Genomic DNA, 12,234 nt, shown 5'->3' on the forward strand with positions numbered 1-12,234 from the left:
TAAAAACTCCCATCTAATCTTTGCTTTTTCTTCATCTGCCGGCCAAATGAAGATTTTAAGCAGAATCACAGAATGGGAAGAGCCTGGGCCCCTGAATTACTATATGGAGCAGAACTCCTCCTCAAACCTACTTATGACTGTGATAAGAGCAATGTAGTAAGTATTGTGCTTAGCTATTGCAGCAGCTAGCATCATTTAGTCTAACAGAGGTGGGAATGGGATGAAGAGGAAAAAGGAAGAAAACAATGATGGGCATATGGTATGAATGGTGAGTGCTATCAGATCTTTCCACAGGTTCCTCTGCCCTGGCCTACCTAGATAAATTAAGCTGTTCCTTTTTTAACACAGATTGGCAACATTTTTTCTTTTTTTCAGACAGGGTCTCACTTGGTCACCCAGGCTGGAGTGCTCTGGCACAATCTTGGCTCACTGCAACCTCCACCTCCCGTGTTCAAGCACTTCTCCTACCTCAGCATCCCGAGTAGCTGGGACTACAGGCATACATCACCATGCCCAGCTAATTTTTGTATTTTTTGGTAGAGTTGGGGTTTCACCATGTTGGCCAGGCTGATCTCGAACTCCTGACCTCATGTGGTCTGCCCACCTCGACCTTCCAAAGTGCTGGGATTACAGTAATGCGCCACTGCACCCAGCCCAAAATTTTCAATAGTTAGGATAAATTCTTTCTTTTCTAATTTCCTTCTTTTGCTCCTTCCTAAATTTACCATTTTGGGAGGCTTGATTGTCTTAACTAATTCTTTGGAACATTATGATTTTTGAACTGTCTGAGACTGTGTTCCTGAGCAACTGGTTAGGAAGAAAGTCTGCAAAAATTTAACATCAATTTAAATATATCTTAAAATATATTAAAAATAATCCCTTGTTAAACAATTTTGACACTTTGGGATATACTCCAAATGAAGCTTTCTATATAACCAATAAATAACAGTTCGATCTGTACGCCTGTTCAAACAGTAGTACAAAGTTAAAAACCAATTACTTGGCCAGCTTGCCTTGTCCTAACATTATGATATAGCTATTACTATCAAGTACAAAGACACATAAACCAATTGATAAATTATATATTACATGTTTATTAAGAGCACAACTTTTATGTAAAATTTACATTTAATGAAAAAAATCAAAAATATTTACAAAATCTTGGAAGACAGATGTGCATTGTTCTAATTACAATCCAAAGTAGTAAATAACAATCCTTAAAAACTCACATTTATTAGAGTTGTGTTTACAAATTCTTGGTTAAAGAGGCAGCTACAAAGTTTATCACTATATATAAGCAAGAACCAGCTTGCTAGGTACATTTCCCATTGAAAATCTACTGGTCTCTTTTACACCATTAGTGGATTTTTAAATGGAAAAAAAAAATCAACATAAACTCATATGGCTTCAAAATTGTAACCTGTACCCAATACTTGGTATGAAGACTGTGGTAATTAAGAAAGTGCAGAAGTTTAACCATTTCACTAATTTGTACATTTTTAGGTAATACTTGATTAAAAACAAACACGGTAAGAACAGTGTCTGAATTCCAATAATAAAATATTGGCTGTCCGAAAAGCAGTTTGATTGCAAAGCAAATTACAGTTAGAATTCCAGTAAGGGACTGTAATTGGCATTTAAAAGAGCACAATATAAGAGTTAGAAATTCTAATTTAGCTCACTATTTAGTAAAGATTAGCATTTTAGCAAATTATCTTATGTGCTGCTTTAGTCTAATGTAAATTCAGACTTGGGCTAACATTGAATATATAAAAAAGCATATACTGTGTTATATATTGCTAAAGAGTAGATTTTCTGCTGTATTTAGTACAGCAAGATGTTACATAAATGTCTAGTAATAGAGGTTTTATTTTCTGTGAAGCTTAACGGAACAATTAGTGGTTTTATATAAATTATCATATATAACACAATTTATCACTTCTACTAGGCAAATAAAGGACACTCATATTTATTATTATAAATGAAATTCCCATTTGTAAATTATGAAACCTTATCCGAAATATTTTATTTCTTCAATTAATCAAGATTTGCTACTAAAGTTAGGTTTCTTACTATTTAGTATTGGTAGTTTATTTTTAGAAATGTTTAACCAAATATATCACTTCAAATAATTTCCCTATTTTTACAAAGTAGAAATTGAATAATTAAAATGTACAAATTGGTAATTTTTCCAATTGTTGAAATAAAAACAAATGGCAGTGCTTCTCCTTCTGTTTCCAAAATTAATCTTTTAAAAAATGCATCCCTCACAAAATACCATAAAACTCATGTTCACAACACAATCAGTAAATAAATGCATAAATTTTCAATGATAAAGTATCAAGGAAAATGCTAAATTGAGAGTTAAAATACCAGTTACCAATTTAGCACTATAGTTTTTTTAGAATTTGTTTTAAAATTCACACACTTTTGATGAGGTTAATGTCAAGTATCTGAAGGTAATCTTTCTTCCTGTAAACACATGCCATTGGGTTTATTTCTCTTTCTAGTGGCTACAGTGTATCACCAAAGAAGTGAGCCAGGATTCTTAAGTTAGGCTTTATGACTCTGAATCCCCTTCCCAGTTGCAGGCCAAAAATATTTACAAAAATTGCAAATATCTTATAAAAATGCTTGATCACTGTAAGATTCTGAACAGAAGATTCAGACTGAGAAAAAAAGTGAGGCACATTAATGAACACAAATTGTATAGGCACATCTCTGGTTTTTGTTATTGTTTTAAAAGGCACACATTATGCAATTCCATATAAAAATAAATTAAATCTACAGCATTAATTCATCAAAAAAATCACAACTTCTATAAAGTTAACTAACTGCAGAAGTAAATGTCTCTGCTGTCATTTGCAAGCTTATTTTAAAACACATTGCACTTGAGAATTTTTTTAAAAATCATATAAAACATCACTTATACTTTATTAATATGTTTATGAGAATCAAATTATAGATTTTTTGCATACAACTTGGACTCTGGTCTGATTACCTTATGGCACATAGCTCAATTTGATTAAGTGTTCTGAGTTAACATTACCCAAAACTTAGAATTCATGTTCTATTTGTATCCACTGAATATCAAACTTATGAAATTTCAAAGTTATCTCTGACTCTAAAAATGTATGGAAAGCTAAATTACTTTGTGCTTGCTCTCCTGACACTTTAGGCCTGATATTACACTATAACCCTTTTTTTCAACATAGACACTGGAAATAATTTAAAAATTAATCCTACAAAAACTTCATTTTTACTGAGAATCTGAATAAATGTGCTTCCTGAATATTGTAGTTGATCATTTACAACACAGAGAATCACTTCAGTACTATTTATTTCAATGACTCACTTTAAAAGTGCGATTTAATGTTTGTAGTCAGCTCTCAAATATGTCTAAGTTTGAAAGACATCATACAAGTTAAAATAGTGTTTGGAAAGAACAGATAATGCAGAATGGCAGGTTTGTACTCCCTGAAGCCACATCACTTTCCCAGGTCCATCAACAATCCGCCAGGTATCGTCCTGAAAAACGCCAAGCAGACCTTTGCAATTACAATTTCAAATGCACTCTAAGGACATTTTCCACTGTGGTTACCAATACAAAACTCTAGTTCCCATCTGCTATTTACAGTACATTAGAATCAGATAACAGGTGTTCAGCTATACTGACCGTAAGAACTCTCTCCCAGATGTGTCTCTACTTGGCACCTTGTACCAAGGGTTAAAGAAAAAATTTCCATGTCTTTAGATTATAAATTGCTTGACAGTTTTTAAATAACTGTTAGAATACAAATGTTTCCCATGTACATTAAAAAGTTTGAAATCTCCTAACTTACCAGTAGCAAACCGCTTCTTTATTAAGGAAAGCCTATAGCCAGTGCCCACAAGTTCGAAATCTACTCCTGAAAGGGTACTTCCCTCGCTGAGGAATTGTACTGCAAGTGTCGTGGGTTTACTAGGTCCTTCTGAAAGATCAAATTTTGCTCGGAGGGACCCAGAACCTACAAAGAAAAGAATAAAGCACTTACACAGGGTAAAATACATTTCACACAAAATAGAATCAAATGAGCAAGTAAGCTAAACTACATCAGTCCTGTGCTACATTCATTAGATGTGCACAGTAAACAAACCATTATCCTGTTTCCAAATCTCATATTTTTTAGTGAATATCAATTTTCATTAAGTAAATAACCCATGCTTTTCTTTGACTCAATACTAATCTTCAGAGATGTTAACTACTGGACACCTATGCTATATGCATGTTGAGGCGAGTCAAAAGAGAAGAAGGAAGTAACTGAGGACAGCCCAGAGAAAAACCCTAGGAGGGATATAGGTGGCATAAAGTTAAAAAAGAAATGACTACTAAGTAGTAGAAGTAAAGACGGAAAGGTAACTACGGTTGGGAAGAGTTGTATAACATTGCTATTTTCTATTCACTTTTCTTTTTAAAGTTTTACTGGTCTAACATAATGCCAAGTAGGTATTTCTGAGGTGTTTTGTTTCTAGTATCATCACCATTTATTCAGTATACTTCAGTCTAATGGAATGGCAGGAACAGTAAACCAATAATTATAATGAATATTATAAATGCTGTAAAGGAGCTCTGAGGAGCTACAGGCACAAAAGCACCTATCTCAGCTGAAAATTATAAATGGTGGTGGGGATGATGGTGTGTATTTTAGGCAGAAGTTACCAAAGATACAGAGACAGAGCATGATGCATTTAACGAAATAGCATCTATATCAGATTAGCAGGAGAACAGGATACAGGTAGAGGGGAGTGGCAGATGAGACTAGAGTGGTAGCATGGGCCAGGCCATGGTAAGAAATTCATGATGTAACCATGGGAAGTCACCAAAGATAAGGAAGACAAGAACATTTCAGATTAGTGTCTCAAAAGGGAAGAGAAGCACAAGATGCAAGGTTGGGAGACCAACTGCAAGTCAAAACAGTTTAGGACTCTAGATGATAGGAAAGGGGGATCTGAACTAGGGCTAATAAAAAGGAAAGATATTAAGAAAGTTATTTGAAAGATATTTAGGAGTTGGAATCAAGAAATGAGAAAGGAGGAGTCTAGGAGGGTTCCCAGGTTTCTGGGTAGAGCAAATGGACAGAAATGCTAGGTACTAGCAGTAAGATCCTGTGATCCCCTGCACAGAAGCTTAACACTACACAGAGAAATGGAGAATAGGATGTCACAACATTGATCCAACTTGTATTATTATGCCTGGAGGCATAGATCAGTAGTGGAGATGAACTGCTGCCTTATTCTTAATTACTATCCAGGCCCTCAAACTTTTACAATTCTTGATAACCAATTTGGTTGTGCAAAAGTTCTACCATAGACCAAGAGCAACAACCTTGACAATCACCTTAGAAATATTTCCTGTCCCTCTTCTGAGTACACAGTCAGCAACAGAAAACAGATTTCTATTTTACACAATTTTTTGTTTTTTTTTCTTGAGACAGAGTCTCTCACTCTGTTGCCTAGGCTGGAGTGCAGTGGCACGATCTTGGCTCACTGCAACCTCCGCCTCCCGGGTTCAAGCGATTCTCCTGCCTCAGCCTCCTGAGTATCTGGGATTACAGGCGCACACCACCATGCCTGGCTAATTTTGTATTTTTAGTAGAGACAGGGTTTCACCATATTGGCCAGGCTGGTCTTGAATTCCTGACCTCATGATCCACCCGCCTCAGCCTCCCAAAGTGCTGGGATTTCAGGTGTGAGCCACCATGCCCAGCCTATTTTACAGCATTCTTATTTATTTATTTATTTATTTATTTATTTTTTGAGACAGAGTCTCCCTCTAAGGCCCAAGCTGGAATACAGTGGTGCAATCTTGGCTCACTGAAACCTCTGCCTCCCAGGTTCAAGCTAGACTCGTGCCTCAGCCTCCTGAGTAACTGGGACTACAGGCACGTGCCACCACACTTGGTTAATTTTTGTATTTTTAGTAGAGACAGGGTTTTGCCACATTGTCTAGGCTGGTCTCCAACTCCTGGCCTCAAGTGATCCACCTGCCTCAGCCTCCCAAAGTGCTGGGATTGCAGGAATGAGCCACCATGCCTGGCCTTGGATATTCTTTTCAAAGGCTTGACTAACCACATCAAAAACCACATTTATAAGATTTTTCCATTTACTCACAGAAACACCTGATACCTGAATAGCAGAGGGAAACTTAAAATCTGGTTAGAAAATTTGTATCTCATTTTTTTATTTTTTGAGACGGAGTCTCTGCGCCAGGCTGGAGGGCAGTGGTGCGATGTTGGCTCACTGCAACCTCCACCTCCCGTGTTCAAACAATTCTCCTGCCTCAGCCTCCCGAGTAGCTGACACTACAGGCACGTGCCACTACATCCAGCTAATTTTTGTATTTTTAGTAGAGACAGGGTTTCACCATGTTGGCCAGGATGGTCTCGATCTCTTGACCTCACGATCCACCTGCCTTGGCCTCCCAAAGTGCTGGGATTACAGGCATGAGCCACTGCACCCAGCCTGTGTCTCATTTTTGAGAGAACAAATTTCTTTCTTGTTAATTATTTACAATAGTATAGTTTCATTATATTGGGGAAAAAGATCCTTTTGGCCTTCTAAACTGGTTATAAGCCCTTAATGCAAACAAGATTGCTGGTTTACTTCAATTTAAACTAGGAATTTCAGCTTGGCTCACAAAAAGCTATATATTAATAGCTAGGGTTAAAGTCAATGCAGTTGGCCAGCTGAAAGTGGGCAACCTATAAGTACCAAACAGCAAAAAAGAAACTGCAGATTTGCTTGGTTATTTCACCCAATGTATGGCTCTCCAGTAAAAGTCTTATTCTGCATGGCAGGTGTAAATGAATAAACAACACAGACATATTTATGGTCCTTTCTACAGAAATATCTATGAGAAAAGCTACTGATATGTTTTATATTATGCTCAAAATATTCAAAAAGAAAAAGCTCAGCAACATTTGAAAAGCCAAAAAAACCTATCAAATAGAGGAGTTATTGGAGACTAGGCTGGGCATGGTGGCTCATGCCTGTAATCCCAGCACTTTGGGAGGCTGAGGCTGGCAGATCAACTGAGGTCAGGAGTTCAAGACCAGCCTGGCCAACATGGCGAAACCCTGTCTCTACTAAAAATACAAAAATTAGCTGGATGTGGTGGTAGGCACCTGTAATCCCAGCTACTCGGGAGGCTGAGGCAGGAGAATTGCTTGAACCTGGGAGGCAGAGGTTGCAGTGAGCCAAGATCATGCCGCTGCACTCCAGACTAGGCAACAGAGCAAGGTTCTGTCTCAAAAAACAAAACAAAACAAAACAAAACAAAACCCTAAAACAACAAGCAGAAAAGTTATTGTAGACTAAAATTATGCATTCAAAAGAAGGTAGAATAATTCTCTTTTGATTAAGAGAAAATAAGACTATGTTAAAGACTTGGCTGTCCCGAGAATTACATCCTTATTGTAAGTTGAGTTATAGAAGTGATCAGCTAGGACAGCCTTTTCCTTGGCATTATGAACACAAACAGATGTACTTAGTGAGAGAAGCATAACTTGCTTCTCCTTAAAATAATCATCAGAAAATTGAATGCTGCTGATAGTTAGCTTTAATAGGGGGAAATGGACAGGAAAAAGGTTCTTTTAGAGAACTGCAGAAGGCAAGGGGGCTTTTTTTTTTTTTTTTTTTTGAGACAGAGTCTCACTCTGTCACCCAGGCTGGAGAGCAGGGGCACCATCTCAGCTCACTGCAACCTCCGCCTCCTTGGGTTCAAGTGATTCTCATGCTTAAGTCCCCTGAATAGCTGGAATTACAGGCATGCACCATGACGCCCAGCTAATTTTTGTATTTTTAAAACAGATGGGGTTTCACCATGTTGGACAGGCTGGTCTTGAACTCCTGACTTCAAGTGATCCACCCGCCTCGGCCTACCAAAGTGCTGGGATTACAAGCGTGAGCCACTGTGCCGGGACGGCAAGGGGCTTTTTAAAGCCTGGAAGCGTCTACATGATTTCTGGGAGGTCAGGAGAATCCCATCAACAGAATGAACTAAACTGTGTTAAATCAGTTTCAATTAGTTATCAGGTTACCTACATGGAACAGATAGTTCTATTTCTTTAAATTTACTAGGTATAGTTTATTAATGTTAGCATGTAAATATAAGAAGTATTTACATAATATTTATAAAGTTATGGCAAAATAAATTTTTTCTTATAGAGAACACATAATCTAGACGAACAAATGTGTTCTGAATCTCAGCTGGTCCATTCTAAAGGTATTAACTTCCACCTAGTGGTCATTTCTAGAACTGAGGGCACGAAATTCCAGGAGGAAACTTTAGATAAACTTTCCCTTAAAAAAGGTATTGCAGTGCTTCCAGGAACGGTGCACCCATGGCCAGGCGCAGTGGCTCACGCCCGTAATCCCAGCACTTTGGGAGGCTGAGGTGGGCAGATCACGAGGTCAGGAGATCGAGACCATCCTGGGTAACATAGTGAAACCCTGTTTCTACTAAAAAAAAAAAAAAAAACAAACAAAAATTAGCTGGGTGTGGTGGCACGTGCCTGTAATCCCAGCTACTCAGGAGTCTGAGGCAGGAGAATCGCTTGAACCCAGCAGGCGGAGGTTGCAGTGAGCTGAGATTGTGTTACTGCACTCCAGCCTGGCAACAAAGCTAGACTCTGTCTCAAAAAAAAAAAAAAAAAAAATCAATTGTCAGTGACATCATTTTATAAATAAAAAAGGACACACACACTTACCTCCATTTTCTGATTTTTCTGAAATACTAGACAATTTCCAAAAGGCTTTCATTTGTTCTGCATTCCTGCAATAAGAACAGATATCTTCAGGTTTTGTGTCTAGTATAGTACCTGACACATGAATGGGACCTCAATAAATAAGTGTATTTTAAATATTTTCACTACAACAAATATATTGCTAAGTTTAAGTAGTATTAACTGGTGAAAATGTGTTTATGATATAGTATAAATATAATGCTGTATCTTTTTCAATTAATGGAAGTTTACCAAATTATGTAATTCTTCTCATTCCTATTGGTCAGAGAAAGTAAAATGGAATGTGTATAGGGATCAGTACCTTCATTAGTCAAGGAAGACACATGTTATTAAATGATGAAGCAACTATAAAGAGTGGTTAGAGTCTATACTAATACTAACAGAGGGGACAGGAGAAGTTGCTAAGAGATGGCAGTAACTAATACTATTAAACACTAATTAGATAGGTGTTCCTGATCCTATAGACTTGCCAGATGCTATATTTAATCCATAAAATATTTGTATTTTTTAAATGAAAAAAAAAAAAAAGAAGTTTAGAGAGGTCAAGCACTCTGCCTAATGGTAAAGTTAGTATGGAATCATTGAAGTCTGGGTGGTACTTAGAGCAAAACTAGTTTTGTTTATTTTTGATTAAGGTTACTATGGTTTGACTAGTAAAATGAACTGCATCTTTTACAGCGTGGTTTCTATGGAAAAAGGCACAAAAATTTTTCAAACTTCTAAGAAAACTTACAGAACTTGGGTTCTAGAAGTTGGGGATTGCAACAAAAATTTAGTGGGAATTCAGAAACGTATGTTTAATTTACCATATTGCAGGGGGAAGGGACTGCATGTTCGTTACTCCTCCATCCACTGGTACCACCACCTGTATGTTGGAAAGCACACTAGGTGCCACCATAGCTTCTGGATTGTATTTATAATCCACTCTAAGATCTGTGGTGCTAGCACTACATTTCCAGTATGTTGCAAGATTCAGAGGAGTGGACTGAATACCATTTGATGATACCTTTAAAGAGAAAAGAACAAACAATTGTTTTTGGCCTGAAAAGTTAAGAAGTCATGTTAATGACATGGACACTTGAACATGTAAGTCCACAAAATCAAAAATATCTAATGAGGGGACTATCTGTTGGCAGAGTGAAGCAGACCTATCTCAAAGGAGTAAGGATCATTCTCAATGTGGGGACCTACTACTACTTACGTCAAAATTGCTGTGGTGCTTGTTTATAACACACATTCCCTTAGCTCCAACTGCAGAAAATCTGATTCAACAGCTTAGGGACAGGGCCCAGAAATCAGCATTTTATGAAGGAATTCTTAATTATGCATGTAAAGTTTGCAAATCTTCCAACATTCAACACAGAATTCAAAGATTCTTCATACATTATAAGAATTCAGATTTAGAACACGAGAAAAAAGGTCACCACGTAGTACCACAAGTTGGAATTAGAATACTTCCAACTTCAAATGTTTAATCACATGACTCACAGTAAATGGTATAATTCCTTCAAATTCTTAAGCTCCTTGTCCAATGGCTCCTTTTTAAGGAGACCTACTCTGACTGCTCTGTTTAAATTTACACTGAAAACTGTATTTTCAATCTTCCTTACCTTAGTCTATACTTTTTCTTTTTTCCATACCACTCATTTTCTAACATAGAATATTATGATTATTATTTTGAGGAAGGGTCTCACTCTGTTGCCCAGGCTGGAGTGTAGTGGCATGCTCATGGCTCACTGCAGCCTCAACCTCCTGGGCTCGAGCAATCCTCCCTCCTCAGCCTCTGTACTAGCTAGGACTACAGGCTTGTGCCATCACACCCAGATAATTTTACATTTTTTGTAGAGATGGCGTTTCTTTTTATTGCCCAGACTGGTCTTGAACTCCTGGGCTCAAGCAATCTTCTCGCCTCAGCCTCTCAAAGTACTGGGATTACAGACCAGAGCAACGAAGTCCAGCCCATAGAATATTACTAATCTTTACTGTCTCCCTGTCCTACTCCCAGCAATTACATGCACTGAATAATACACATCTGTTGAACAAATGAACACCTGTAAGAAACTTTAAGTCAATTTAAGTGGCAGCACTTTTTTGTTCTTTAAGTATTTTTCTAGAAACATAAGCCATTTTAATAAAATTACCCTATTAAAAACTCAAAAAATAGAGAAATATAAAGTAGGAAATTTATCCCTTGGAATCCTGGCATATATCCTTCCAGACTCTTCAGGCATATGCAAACATAGATCCATGTCATTCTTTTTAATGGCTATAGTAATTAATTTCCTCCTCTGCTGATGTGTATGTACTTAGGTGCTTTCTAAACAATGCTACAGCAAATATCCTTTATGCCTTATCTTCATCCAACTGTGTATTTCTGATGATTTCTGGAAGTGGAATTGTTGAATTAAAGGTTACATCTTTCAACAATCTAACAGAATTGCCTTCTAAGAGGTTTTACTTGCATCCTATTAACAAGTGATCATAACCTTCTTAATACTGGATAAAGCGAACTTTCATTTTTGTAAATCTGATGGGCTAAAACTGACACCTCATTGTTATCTTAGTATTTACTGCTCTCATTACTACTGACATGAAGCATCTTTCCATAGGTTATTTGTCTATTGAGTTATTCACATGTTGCTTACAAATTTACAAGGGCTCTTTGGGGTAAGCCCTTTGGTTCATCTTATGTGTCGTAAATACTTTTCCCACAGATTAAATACTGATTGTGTTTAAAGGTTTAACAAAATATTTTATAAACACACACATTTATTTATCAAATATCTCGTTCTCTTCTTACATGGCTTCTGGGTTTCATATCATACTTAGGTCTTCTGCACTTCAAGATTAAAATATGTAATAAATATGTATTACATATATACACACACAGAGAAATACATATACAGTTGTTCCTCAGCATACTTGGGAGGGTGGGTTCCAGGACCCCTGTGTATATACTAATCTGTGCATACTCAAGAAACATAGTTGGCCCTGTGGGACCCACATATAGAAAAAGTTGGCCCTCTGTTTATACATGAGTTTTGCATCCACAATCATTGCATTTTCAATTGGTGTTTGGTTAAAAAGAATCCTCGTATAAGTGGACCTGCACAGTTTATAGATCCTTTTTGTTTAAGGGTCAACTGTATCTTCACCCATGCCTTTATTTTAGTACCTTTATGGTATGGTATCTTTTATTATTATTATTAAACCTTTGATACACATGGATTTTACTTTGGCTAAAAGTCTAACAGGGATTCACCTTAATTTTTTTCTCAAGTGTCTAGCTTGCTATCCTCAACATCATTTTTTGAAAAATTCATCACGTCCACATTGCCTTGAAATGCTACTATGTCGTACAAACAATTTTCCATTTATTCTTAGATCTATTTCTGGATACTCTAATCTATTCCTTCATCTGGCCATCTACTGCTGCGTTAGTTCCAAACTA

At 36.9% G+C, this 12,234-nt stretch overlaps 1 protein-coding gene across 4 annotated transcripts in view; it reads right to left on the bottom strand.

Annotated features, from left to right (window-relative positions):
* Positions 1-1,074: 1,074 nt before the first annotated feature.
* The window catches only part of FCHO2 (FCH and mu domain containing endocytic adaptor 2), a 136,184-nt gene continuing 125,024 nt past the window's right edge, over positions 1,075-12,234 (bottom strand). For all 4 annotated transcript variants that reach the window (XM_054684294.2, XM_054684296.2, XM_054684295.2 and 1 more), the window contains 4 exons: positions 9,590-9,789; positions 8,748-8,812; positions 3,843-4,007; positions 1,075-3,528 (listed from right to left, as the gene is read on the bottom strand). In XM_054684294.2, coding sequence (XP_054540269.1) covers positions 3,506-3,528; positions 3,843-4,007; positions 8,748-8,812; positions 9,590-9,789 — 453 coding nt within the window. In that variant the 3' untranslated portion in view covers positions 1,075-3,505. The remainder of the gene's footprint in view (positions 3,529-3,842; positions 4,008-8,747; positions 8,813-9,589; positions 9,790-12,234) is intronic.

This window comes from Pan troglodytes, chromosome 4 (genome assembly GCF_028858775.2).
Source record: "Pan troglodytes isolate AG18354 chromosome 4, NHGRI_mPanTro3-v2.0_pri, whole genome shotgun sequence".
Taxonomy (NCBI): Eukaryota; Metazoa; Chordata; class Mammalia; order Primates; family Hominidae; genus Pan; species Pan troglodytes.